Source organism: Microtus pennsylvanicus, chromosome 2, assembly GCF_037038515.1.
Source record: "Microtus pennsylvanicus isolate mMicPen1 chromosome 2, mMicPen1.hap1, whole genome shotgun sequence".
NCBI classification, from domain to species: Eukaryota; Metazoa; Chordata; class Mammalia; order Rodentia; family Cricetidae; genus Microtus; species Microtus pennsylvanicus.
In genome coordinates this window covers 108916131-108929126 of record NC_134580.1, presented here as the reverse complement: position 1 = coordinate 108929126, position 12996 = coordinate 108916131, and the positions used below count along the sequence as shown (strand labels likewise).

Below are 12996 nucleotides of genomic sequence, written 5' to 3'. Positions count from 1 at the left end.
ATTTCTTTCTTTTTTTTTTGGTTTTTCGAGACAGGGTTTCTCTGTGGCTTTGGAGTGAAAAATAAATTTCTAAATATTCAAAATTTACAGAAAATAACGCAATAGATGCCTAAGTTATTAGTAAAATATTAATACACGTTGCCTTTTCTCGGTGCTCACGATCAAACTAAGGGCCTTGGCCGTGCATATGCTACTACAACGTACAACCCCAGCTTAATCGATCCCCACTTACCCACCCCCGCTCTTTTCTTTTGTTTCTTTCTTTTTTAAGATTTGTTTTATGTATATGAGTGTTTGGAGGGCATGTATGTCTGTGTACAACGTGCGTGCCTGGGGTTAGAGAAGGTCTGAAGAGGGCATCGGATCCTCTGTAACTGAAATCACAGAAGGTTGTGAGCCACCATGTGGGTGCTGCGATCCGAACCCGAGCCCTCTGGAAATGCAGCCAATGCTCTTAGCTGCATCGGAAATGCTGATCTTAGGGTCTCCACTTCCCGAACGCTGGGTTGACAGGCACGCGGCGGCAGCACGGACCTGGTTAACTGAGGTCCCGTCACCCCTGGGCGGGGGCGGAGCACAGCGTGCGGCTGGGCAGAGCGTACGGTAGTGGGCGGGGCCTGGCGATCCGGGTCCCGCGGGCGCGCCAGCTTCACGGCGAGGCTGTCTGTCGTCATGGTGGGGCCGTGGGTGTACCTGGCGGCGGCGGTTTTGCTCATCGGCCTTATCCTCTTCCTAACTCGCAGCCGGGGTCGGGCGGCAGCAGGTAGGAGGTGCCGCCGTCCCAGGGCTGGAGGAGTCCGTTTCTCAGGCTTCCTGGGCTTTGGTAGGCCGTGGCGTCGCGACTCGTGCGCATGCACTGACGTGTCTTGCCGTGCTTACGAGGAGCTCGTGCGCGGACCTGGGACAGCTCTGCGCACGCGCGTGTGGATGCACTCGGGACTAGTACGGAGCCTAGGGTTGGGGATGCTACCTGGGGACCAAGCCTGTGGTTCTGCTCTGCACCAATAGGAGAGGCTGCAAGTTTTCTAATCCTGCCCTGTGTGTTCCGCTTACTGGCAATTGGAGAGCGAGGCAGCCTCAGGAAATTCTGAAGGCGTCTCCTTCCCCATCAAAGAGGGTCACCCTCGCTGCTCGGCCTCCCCTTCACCTGGCTCAGAAGGCAGTGTCGTTGGCCTGGCATGAAACAGTCCTCCTTACTAACACTCCTTGTATGCTTAGGAGTTTCAGAATGTCTCTGAGGTAAAGGTGATAGCCAGCAAATCTTCCAGGGAGGAGAGATTCAGCCCCTGACAGTGAAATGGGCTTCTGGTTGGAGTACCCTCTAAAATTATAGCATAGTGCTAAGAAATAAATGCCATCTTGCAGTGGACATCGAGTGCGATCTGTAAAGCTCGGGGTGAGAGCATCCTAGTGGGTCCCCCGCGAAGCGGAGGGGAGTGAGTTGAAAGGAGATGAAGGCATTAAAGTGGGTAGGAAATGAGGAATAAGCTTGCAGCATCAGACCAAAGCATAAATAATAAAGGCTTGACTGACCAAAGTTGGAACACTGGGCTTTGGGCAGCTATTGTCTGGAAGGAGGTTGAGCAGGGGAGGCCGAGACTCCCACAATACTGTTCCTCCACACTATCAAGAGGATGGGCTGCTTGACAGTGTCATGGTTCCTCCCTCCCCGAAGCTGGTGGTGAACCACTGCACAATGAGGAAGAGCGGGCTGCAGCAGGCCAGATAGCCCAGCCAGGGCCGCGGGAGTCTGAGGAGCAGAGAACTGGAGGCCGGCCACGGCGGCGGAGGGACTTGGGCAGCCGTCTCCAGGCCCAGCGTCGAGCCCAGCGAGTGGCCTGGGCAGAAGTGGATGAGCATGAAGATGAAGCTGTTATTCCAGGTGAGAGGGCCCAGCCTGGGGGGAGGGGACTGAATTCTGGGGGTTACCCAGAGTAGGTAAGGGCAAGGAGTATGAAGCCACAGTATAGGAAGGACGTTTAGTGGTGGGGCCAGAGTCTTGGGCCTGGACTTTGGTCCTTAAAGTCAACATTTGTTAGCCCAATCCGTACTCCATCAGGCAATCCCTTTCTCCCTTCATCTTGGTTCAGTGGGGTTACCTGTAACCCTAGAATAAGTGCTCGAGGATAGAGACATTCCTGGTGACATGTACCTCCATATGTCAGCTGCTTGGAGTTTCACGAAGTCCTCAGTATGAAAGGAAAGAATGTCTCTTCTCTGGTACTTGAAGTCTGACTTCAGGGTGAAGATGAGATTGCCAGACCTTACTCAGAATTTAGGCCATTTGGGACTTTTCCCTTGGTTTAACATTTGCCTTGGGATTATTAGCCCTTTTGGCTTAAAAAGAACGCGATAGTGAATGTGTGCTACGTGCTTATAATTCCTACATCAGAAGACAGAGGCAGGAGCATGGCAAGTTTCAGGCCAATCTGGGTAATATAGCTGTTTCAAAAGCAATACAAGCTTGGGAGGCAGAGGCAGGCGGATCTCTGTGAGTTCGAGACCAGCCTGGTCTACAAGAGCTAGTGCCAGGACAGGCTCCAAAGCCACAGAGAAACCCTGTCTCGAAAAAACAAAAAAAAAAAACAAAAACAAAAAACAAAAACAAAAGCAATACAAGCAACAGGGAAGAGGCCTCTCGTCGCCAGCCTTCCTGTCTCAGAGTTCGGTCATATTCTCTGAGGCTCAAACATCTACATATCATTCATTTTCAGCTGGCCCTGTGGTCCTCAGGCTGGGGTTATTTTTTCAGTCTGTCTCTGTTAAGGTAAAGGGAGAATCCTGGTTGAATTTACAGTTGGAATAGATTTATGCACAGTGCCATCATTCTCTGGAGGTTTGGCACAGAGACTTCTGCAGGTACAGACACCTGTGAGCCACAAACGTTCAGGGGTTGACATCTTGCAGCTGTGCAGTATCTAAAGTCTCATTTGTCCCCGTGGCCTTCAAATCCCTCAAGTACACACGTGTATGTTCTCACACCCACACTCACGTGTGCGTGCACATTTATGGTAGACGCTTTCGAAAGGCAGAGGGGGCGGAAACCCCACTCCACCCCATCCATCCATCCCTTAAGGAAGGTGAACGGGGGAGGGGGAAAGAGTTCTGCCTAGGGCTTCAGTTGTTTTTGTCTGACCATACCCAGCCCAGGAGGAAGAAGGCATTGAGAAGCCAGCAGAAGCTCACCCAACAGGGAAAATTGGAGCCAAGAAACTACGGAAGCTAGAGGAAAAACAGGCTCGAAAAGCCCAGCGTGAGGCAAGCAAGAGGATGGGGCACGGCTCCCGAGGGACTGTCTTTGGGGTCCCTTTGATGCTAGGCTGGTATTCGCTGTCTGCCTGGCTTTGTCTCCTGCAGTCTTAGCCTATGTCCTGGCACAGGACTAGGCAGAGGAAGGGGAGATGTGTATAAAGAAACCTCTCTCCAGGCAGAGGAGGCTGAACGTGAGGAACGAAAACGCCTAGAATCCCAACGAGAAGCCGAATGGAAGAAGGAAGAGGAGCGGCTTCGCCTGCAGGAAGAGCAGAAGGTGAGATTGACTCCAGACACTGTCGTCTGACCTGTTATAACCTAGCCTTGCTCCTGGATAGCTCCCAAATGTCTCCATTCTACAAGATAGGCCACGGTACCGTACTGGGTGTGGTGGTGGCTCGTATCTCTAATCCCAGCACTTGAGAAGCTGAGGTAGGTCATCTTGGACTAACTACCTAACTCCTATCTACCAAACAGAAGATGGTCTGTGGATCCAGTGCAGGGGCCTGCCCTTGTTTATTCTTTCCCCTGGCCTTAAAATATCACCTGTGGAAGCACTATGGGTTTGAACTGAGGGTTGTTGTTGTTGTTGTTGTACTCAAGATAGTATTTCTCTATGTAGCCCCGGCTGTCCTAGAACTCACTCTGTAGACCAGGCTAACTTTATACTCAGAGATCCACCGGCCTCTGACTCCTGAGTACTAGGACTAAGGTATGTGCCACTATGCCTGGCTCTTTTTTTAAAAAAAAAAATTATGTCTTTGGGGTTTAAAAAATAAAAAGCCAGACATGGTGGGTGTATACCCAGCACTCGGGAGTCAGAGGCAGGCAGATATCTGAGATTCAGGACAGCCAGAGCTATATAAAGAGACCCTGTGTCAGAAAAACAAACAAAACAAAACAAATTATATGGGTCTTTTGCCTGCGTGTCTGTGCACCCTGTCACTCTGTGTGTGCCTGGTGCCCATGGAGGATAGAAGAGGACATCGTAACTGCAGTTAGAAATAACTGTGAGCTACCATGTGGGTTCTGGGATTGGGACCCAGGTCCTTTGGAAGAGTGACCAATGCTCTTAACTGCTGAGCAAACGCTCCAGCCCAGAGCTGGGGATGCTGTGACCATGAGCTGCGAAGAACAGAACATTTGCAGAACATTGAACATGGTCAGAGCATCTGGACAGAGAAAGCACCAAGGAGAAAAGGAGGTGGAGAAATAGGGCAGTTCTAGGTCCCAAGGACCTCGAGGTTCTCCACAGTCTGAAGAGATGGGTGAATCTGTCCAGGGCCTGGCATAGAAGTGATCTTGGAGAACTGGAGCCACCACAGAAAGGTGGTTCGTGGTTCCTTGTCTGCCAGATTATTCCAGATCTATGTTTCCAGGAAAGGGGAAAGTGCAAACATGTAGGGTACATAAACAAGAGGATCTCTGGCAGGCCTTGTTCCAGAGCTCCCTGTCTGCAGGAACCATGGAGGTGTGGCAGTGGGAGGCATGAGCAGAGGAAGTGATCATGCCTAATATACCTTCGAGGTTCTGACTTCCTCCCTGTTTTAGGTTTCTCAGCAGCTGTATATATGGTACATTTCTCAAAGCAATAGTAGCACACCCTTAGATTAAGGGTCACACTTTTTCAGATTTTTTTTATTCTTTTTGGTTTTTGAGACAAGGCTGGCCTTGAACTTGCTGTGGAGCCAAGGATATTCTTTCCTCCTGTTTCTCCTTCCCAAGCCCTGAGAGGAGAGGTGCACCATTATGCCTTGTTTAGATGGGAATTAAACCCAGGGCTTCATGCTTGCTGGGCAAAGACCCCACCAACTGAGCTGCATTCATCCCAGCCCTAGTATTCTTTTTTCTTTTTGCCAGTTATTTTTTTTTTTTTTTTGGTTTTTCGAGACAGGGTTTCTCTGTGGCTTTGGAGCCTGTCCTGGAACTAGCTCTTGTAGACCAGGCTGGTCTCGAACTCACAGAGATCCGCCTGCCTCTGCCTCCCTAGTGCTGGGATTAAAGGCATGCGCCACCAACGCCCGGCTTTTTGCCAGTTATTTTATATGGGTGTTTTGCCTGTACATATGCTTGGAGGCCAGAAGAGGGCGCCAGATTCCTCTGGACCTGTAGTTACAGACTGTTGTGAGCCACTGTGTAGGTGCTGGGAATCAAACCCAGATCCTCTGGAAGAGCAGCCATTGCTCCTAACCACTGAGCCATCTCTCCAGCCCAAGTACTTTTGTTTTGCAGGATCATACCTAATGTACCATGTTTCATTTACTTGTCATTTCTGCTTAGGCCTCTGTGGGATTCAATTGTCAGGTTTTCCTTGTTTATCCTCTTGGTAGATTTGAAGAGTACTGGGAAAGTAGTTGCAGATTGTACCTTGGTTTGGATTGACTGGTTTTTATTTCATTTTATTTATTTTTTTTTAGATTAAAAAAATAAGGGCTGCCCTATGAGTGCTAACAACCAAACTTGAGTCCTCTGAAAGAACAGCCAGTGCTCTTAACTGTTGAGCCATCTCTCCAGCCTGACTTTTCTTTTTAATTAATTAATTATTATTTTTGAGACAGGGTCTTACTATGTAAAGACAGGCCTCAACCCTCAACAGGGTGTCCCCAACTTATACTCTGCTTACCTCTGCCTTCAGAATGCTGGAGTGACCGGTGTCTGTCTTGTGGTTAGAATGGGGTTGGGTTTGGTTTTGTTTCCCAGGACTGAAAATTGAACACTGCCTGTGCCTTCCAGGGAAGTGCTCCACTTTTGAACTATTACTCTTTGCTTTTACTGTTTTTTTCCCGTCTTCACATACTTGTTGGAAGTCAGTCACTGTTCTGCTGCATTTAGAAAATAGAGAGCTGGATCTAGAGTGACGGGTCACTGGGTAAGAGTGCTCACTGCTCTGTCAGAGGACCAGAGTTTGGATCAGGCGGCACACCAACACCAGTATCCCCAGCTCAGGAGGGACAAGGGGGAGGGGAGCAAAGAGTCTGACCAAGAGGCAAGGTGATCTCCTCTGACATGCCCGTTTTGTCTGGGCTGCTCCTGGAAGGTGGGCCTTCCCACGTGCATCAAGGCGGTCAGGACGGTTCTTCAGGTGAGGCTGTCTACGCAGGTGCTTCAGAAGCCAGACTGTAGCGGGCTGGCTGCATGCATAAGTAGGAGGAAGTAGAATCTGCTGGTTGTTTGTGTCTGGACGTGACCAGGGAAAGTTGTGACATTTTCAAGAATTTTCTTCCTACGCTATCTCCTGAGCATGGCGGCAGGGGAAGGTCTAAGCAGCATTGCCAGGGTGATGGCGAGGAGAGAGCCTCCGCCTGTTGTTTAGCTTGAGACCAAGGGGTGAGAGAAGCACCTGGAGAAGCAGCATTTCTGGTGATTCGTGCTTGTGTCCTGCAGAGACAGCAGGGACAAGAGCAGGTGTGAGTGGGCAGCTGCCCCAAATACCTACCTCTTCTTTCTCCACGTCCGCAGGAGGAGGAAGAGAGGAAGGCTCGGGAGGAGCAGGCCCGGCGGGAGCATGAGGAGTACCTGAAACTGAAAGAGGCCTTCGTGGTAGAGGAGGAAGGTGTCAGCGAAACCATGACCGAGGAGCAGGTGGGCCCACCCCCTGGGAAACCTGTGCCACAGGGATAGTGTGTGTTAGGTCCAAGGCCACTCACACCACCTTAGATCCTTCTGACTGTGTGCCGAGAAGCAGGTTGGATGCCCGTAAGTGTAGACCCCTGTGACTGTAGCCTTGGTCTCCACAAGGAGTGTTGTCCTGTCGTCCCTTAGTCCGGGAGGCGCTTCCCATCAGGAAAGCAGGTGGTGGGGTGGGAACACAAGACAGCCTGCAAGCAAGCAGCATGCGGGTGAGCCAGGAGTGTAGCTAGCTAGGGCCAGGCACACAACTCTGTGCCTCCAGCCAGGGCTGGTACTCACTGGTTTCTCTGCTCTCTAGTCTCACAGCTTCCTGACAGAATTCATCAATTACATCAAGGTAAGAGGCTCAGAGAACTCTGGTATCTTCTGCCATGTGAGTGTGCATAAGTATCTGTGCTATTTTGTGTAAGTTTTCAGGACCAAGTAAGGGCTGTCCCAGTCAGTCCTGGACTGGAATGGGCATGGGGTCCAGAAGGCTTGAGCTACTGTTTCTTGGCCAGGAAAGTCCCTTCCCTTCAGACCCAGAAGGTAGAGAAGGGACAGTGGTCTGTGTGGGAGACTCCAGCCTCTGATGGCGTCCTCATTCTTGGTTTGACAGTTCTTCAGACCCCACGTTCAATGAGTCATCGTATTTTGAAGTCAATTCACATGTGTTTTCTGTCAGTTCTGTCACACTGAGGTGCCACTGAATTGGAACAAATGTCCTGTCCTCTGTGGTCCTGCCTGGGAACTTGGGCCTTCAAGAAGAAGTAGGATGGCGTTTCCATCGTAACCTAGGGTAGCCAGCAGTGTCCCTCCATCCATCGCCACCTCACGGGCTGCCCTGATGTTGCTCTGGGTTGCATAAGCACATCCTGATCTGCTTTGCTGCTAAGCAACTTCTCTCCCACAAAGGATGCGAGAAGGGGAGAGGTTTTTAAGTGCAGCTCAGAGGTGCAGAGGCAGCTGAGGGAAGAAGTGCAGAGGGAGCGGGGGCGATGGTGGGGGTGGTATCAGGGGCTGCCAAGTAGCTGGGGCTTGCATAATCCTCCCCCACCTCTCCTAAAAGAGAGCAGAGTTTAGATGCCTCCCAGCAGCACTGAGGGGCTGGGCACATGTCTAGGGCCCAGGTTCCCTAGAAAGGAGAAGCGATAGCTTCTTCCAGAAGGTCCTTTTCCCTTAGGTTGTGAGCATTTCCCTAATGAAGCCCACACTCCACCCTGGCACACTGCCCTGAGCAAAATTTTTCACACTGTGCCGCTGTTGTTGCGAGAACTTCCTGTCCCTGCCTCACGAGGCCTCCCAGGTGGGTTAGAGGTCAGCTGCAGGTTACCCTCTTTTCTGCAGAGGCCAGAAGAAAGTGTCCAGGTAGGTCTGGCTCTTGCTTTGGTGGCTCCCTGGAGATTCCTGTTTTGTTTTGGTTTGGTTTGGTTTGGTTTGGTTTGGTTTGGTTTTTGAGACGGTTTCTCTAAGTAGTTCTTGCTGTCCTGGAACTCACTCTGTAGACCAGACTGGCCTTGAACTCAGAGATCGGCCTGCCTCTGCCTCCTGAGTGCTGGGATTAAAGGTTTGTGCCACCATCATCTTGATGTTCTACAAACTCCTGGAGCTTAGGAATTTGTTCACCCTGTGCTGGTTTATTCCCTTGGAGCTACCGTCTTAAAGGAAGGAAGAGGACTCCTGAAATCCATTCCTTCTAGCTTCTTCCTCACTCCAAGGGACCAGACCCTTTAGACACAATTTCAGAGCTGGAGGAGGATTTCTGCACACAGCTCGATTTCACTCGAATAGTAAGGATGTCTGTTCTACTTCTACCATGGCTAGGTATATCTGTTAGCTCAAACCCACTTTTGACCCTCGTAGTATCCAGGCCCAATCCTCAGGAGCCAGCACCCCAAGAGGTGACTTCAGTCCTGCCCCAAGCTGCTACTGAGAGCTGAGTGCCTGGTCTGCTTTATAGGTAGAAGTTGCTGGCCAGATCACCTGTGCTTGCCCGATCCCTGGTCCAACTGCTTCATGATTGTATCCTCCCCAACTCTCCCACCCCCACTTTGCACCCCTGCTTGTACATACGGTTTAGCATTCTGACAAGTCACATGCCATACGTAGCTGGGGAGGCAATCACCATGTCATTACTCCCCCAGCTCATTTCCTGTGGAAGATTCAGAGAGATGCAAAGGACCGCCTTCTCTCAAAGATTATGCTATATGCGGCACAGGTGGGGCAGATGCATGTATGGACCCAGCTGTGACTCCTTGACTGAACGGCTGGAAGCTAGAGTTTCTCCTGAGGATGTGAGCGCAGCACGTGAAACATGGCACAGAAAGCCCATTCTCCGCTGCTAGTGTGGTTACTTTGTTTGTATGTGTGTGGGTGTGTCTGTGTACGGGACATAGGACTGCATGCAGAGAGCACTTTCTCCACTGCTAATATAGTTCCTTGGTGTGTTTGTGGGGGGGGGTGCGTGTGTGTGTTCGTGCACCTGTGTACGTGGATATGCACATATTCAGGAGGCTTCAGGTATTGTTGGTTCCTTGGGTATTGTCTGTCATTCCCCCCCCCGCCCCCATTTTTTGTGGTTTTTCAAGACAAGTTTTCTCTGTGGCTTTGGAGCCTGTCCTGGAACTAGCTCCTGTAGACCAGGCTGGCCTCGAACTCACAGAGATCCAACTGCCTCTGCCTCCCGAGTGCTGGGATTAAAGGCGTGCGCCAGCCGGGCGGTGGTGGCGCACGCCTTTAATCCCAGCACTCGGGAGGCAGAGGCAGGCGGATCTCTGTGAGTTCGAGACCAGCCTGGTCTACAGGAGCTAGTTCCAGGACAGGCTCCAAAACCACAGAGAAACCCTGTCTCGAAAAACCAAAAAAAAAAAAAAAAAAAAAAGGCATGCGCCACCACCACCCGGTGCCCCCCTCTTTTTTATCAAAGGAGAGGGGGTGATGTGCAGTCTTTCTCTGGCCTGGAACTCATCAAGTAGGCTACATGGCCGGCTCGTGATCCCCATTAATCTCCTTGTCTCTGCCTTTCCAGCACTGAGGTTTCAAGTGCACAGTGTCAGCACACCCAGCTGTTTGTTTTTGAGGCAGGTTCGAGTCTCACTGTGTAGACTTGAACCCTCAGCAATCCCTCTGCCTCTGTCTCTGCCTCCTGAGTGCGTACATTGCCACTTCAGTCATGCCCAGAGTCTGTGTGTGAGTCTGGGGATTGGACAGCACTTGACCGGGTGCCATCTTTCTATCCCAAGTGATGATTGTGTGGCCATACCTCAGACAGTGTGAAAAGGATGACTGAAAAGAAAATGTCAGGGATACGGAAATCTAGTCTGAAGGGGTGGGAAACAAATATAAAGGAGGAGTGGTCTCCATGGTCCCTCATGAAAGGCCTGTTGTCTTTCCTTTCCTTTTTTCTTTACTTCTGTTTGCCAGAGAGGCTTTTAGCTCAGGGGTAGGAATTGTGTTTCTTGTTTCCTATTCCTTCAACCCCCCCCCCCCCTTTAATGTGTATGAATGTTTTTGCCTGCATGAATGTATTGCACCACATACATGCCTGTATTCCTGGAGTTCTGTGGAACTGGAGTTAGGGATGGTTGTGAGCCACCACATGGATGCTAGGAACTAAACCCGAGTCCTCTGAAGAGTACAAGTTCTAAACCACTGAGCCACCTCTCCAGCTCAGCTCTGCACCTTCTTAATGACTTGGCTGGCAGGTCCTCAGCAAACACAGGTCTAGATGAGTTTGGTTTGGTTTTTTGTTTTTCAAGATGGAGTCTCATAGCTCAGACAGGCTTTAAACTCAATGCATGGCCAAAAATGGTCTTGAACTGACCTTCCTTCCTCTAACTGTGAAGTACTAGGATTACAGGTTTGTACCACAACATCTTACTTAGGTGTTTTTTATTTTTTTTTAAGATTTATTATCTATGCAGTGTTCTGTCTACAGGCCAAAAGAGGGCACCAGATCTCATTATAGATGGTTGTGAGCCCCATGTGGTTGCTGGGAATTGAACTCAGGACCTCTGGAAGAACAGCCACTGCTCTTAACCTCTGAGCCATCACTCCAGCCTCACCATTTTTTATTTTTAAAAGCTTAAAAACAAAAAGACCAACATTTGGGCTGGCAAGATGGCTCAGCAGGTAAAGGTGCGTACTATCAAACATCAAGATCTGGATAAGTCCTGGGAGTCACATGGTGAATGGGGAGAGCCACTTCTGAGCATGTCCTCTAACTGCTCCTTGTGTGTTCTCGCTCTCTCTCTAAATAATTTTAAAATGTTCGTTTAAAAAAATGGTGTGTAAACCAAGTGGTGGTGATACACACCTTTAATCCCAGAACTATAAGGCAAGTTATAAAGTTATAAAGGTTGGTAGATCTCTTGAGTTCGAGGCCAAACTGTCTACAAAGCTAGCCCAGACAGTCAGGGCTACATAGAGAAACTCTGTCTCAAAAAAAAAAAAAAAAACCTAGAAAACCTTTCTTTAAAAACAAGGTCATCTCACTGGCTCAGAGCTGGCTAAGTGGTCTCAGCCTCTCTCCCTCTTCTTCATTTTATCTGTAGCAGTCCAAGGTTGTGCTTTTGGAAGACCTGGCTTTCCAGATGGGTCTGCGGACTCAGGTAAGCCCTGGAGCGTGGGTTGGAACGTGGAACGCAGCTAGAGGGTCTGTGTGGCAAGTGGGGCTGGCCTGAGCTTGGTAAACTGTGATGCCCCCAGGCTGACTCCAGCCAAGAGGGAACAGGGTATAGGAATTTCTTGGCATCCCAGGAATCCTACATTTCTACAGAGATGAAAAGAACAGGAAAGAAAAAGGAAATTCAAATGCCATACTTTAGCCTTCCCTGTGACCAAAGCAGCCCAAATCCAGTTACCTCTTCCAAGTTGGCAGATCCTAGGATCAGAGCCCCTCCACTTGAGAGTTCCCTCCAAAGGGAAGCATGGTCACAGCCAGGGGACAAGCTGTCTGTAGTGGTAGAGGGATAATGGGTCTGTGGGCGTGGGAACCACAAGACAAGCTCTGAGACTTGTTTCCCTCATAGGACACCATAAACCGCATCCAAGACCTACTCTCGGAGGGAACTCTAACAGGTGAGAGAACAAGTCAGTCCTGTATATATACAGCCTGGCCTAGGGGAGTGTGTGACCACAGAAGGCTACTGGGGCTTGTTCCAAAGGCAGCTTGGCCTCTCTAGGGTGGGAGGGTTAAGCAATAAGGGACACTGAAGAATTGGACTTGGTTACAAGGAAGACATAGAGGCCTCAGCCTGACTCATCTAGGTGGGATTTGATATACCAGGAAGGGCCAGGCTGACAGGAAAACCAAAAAGCTCTAAATCAGTTATAAAGGATAAACGGGCATTTTCAGCCTAGGTAGGGAAAGGGTTTCAATCCTACAACGTGCATGTCCCCACAGGTGTGATTGACGACCGGGGCAAGTTCATCTACATAACCCCAGAGGAACTGGCTGCCGTGGCCAATTTCATCAGACAGCGGGGCCGGGTGTCCATCACTGAGCTTGCCCAGGCCAGCAACTCCCTCATCTCCTGGGGCCAGGACCTTCCTGCCCAGGCTTCAGTCTGACTCCAGCCTTGACTTGAATGTATCCTGTGGCCTCCAAGCATCACTAGACTTCCTGCCATCTTGGGGCAGGGATGCAATATGACCAGAAAGTTGTGAGTTAGAGGCCTCTGAGTGCTACTGAACTTCTGTGGCTTGGTGTAGAAGGCCTGGCCTGGGATCTCAGAGAAGCAGATGAAATCTACATCTCGGGCTGTATCTTAGAGGTGAGAGGGTCCCTTATGAGGTGGCAGGAGTCCCGTTTCATTAAAAACAAACTATTACACATTTATTGTATTCATTTGTGCCCTGCAAGCCCAGCTCCCTCGATGAGTTCCCTTCTGGGGCAGAGAAAAGTGCAGATAGGAGAGTCTCTGAGGCCATATCTCCTCCAGTTGGTGAAGTCTCACCGTCTTATTTACAGACCCAGGAGTTCCAAGTAGAGCCAGGAGCCCTGGGGAGAAGAGTTACTAAGAAATGCCAAGGATAGAGACCTGGAGAGCTAGGTCTCACTCTGTAGTTTCTGAAAGGGAGGTCTCTGGAAGAAGGACTTGTCAGCTGCTTCTGAGGCAGGAAGAGGAAGAAAGC

At 50.2% G+C, this 12996-nt stretch overlaps 1 protein-coding gene across 1 annotated transcript; it reads left to right on the top strand.

Annotated features, from left to right (window-relative positions):
- The first annotated feature begins 604 nt into the window (after positions 1-604).
- On the top strand, positions 605-12696 carry Ddrgk1 (DDRGK domain containing 1). The gene is made up of 9 exons (XM_075962228.1): positions 605-763; positions 1676-1882; positions 3146-3258; positions 3428-3529; positions 6712-6834; positions 7181-7219; positions 11415-11471; positions 11892-11940; positions 12266-12696. The coding sequence occupies exons 1-9, from the start codon at positions 673-675 to the stop codon at positions 12430-12432; spliced, it is 948 nt and encodes a 315-aa protein (XP_075818343.1). The 5' UTR covers positions 605-672; the 3' UTR covers positions 12433-12696.
- The last annotated feature ends 300 nt before the right edge of the window (positions 12697-12996 follow it).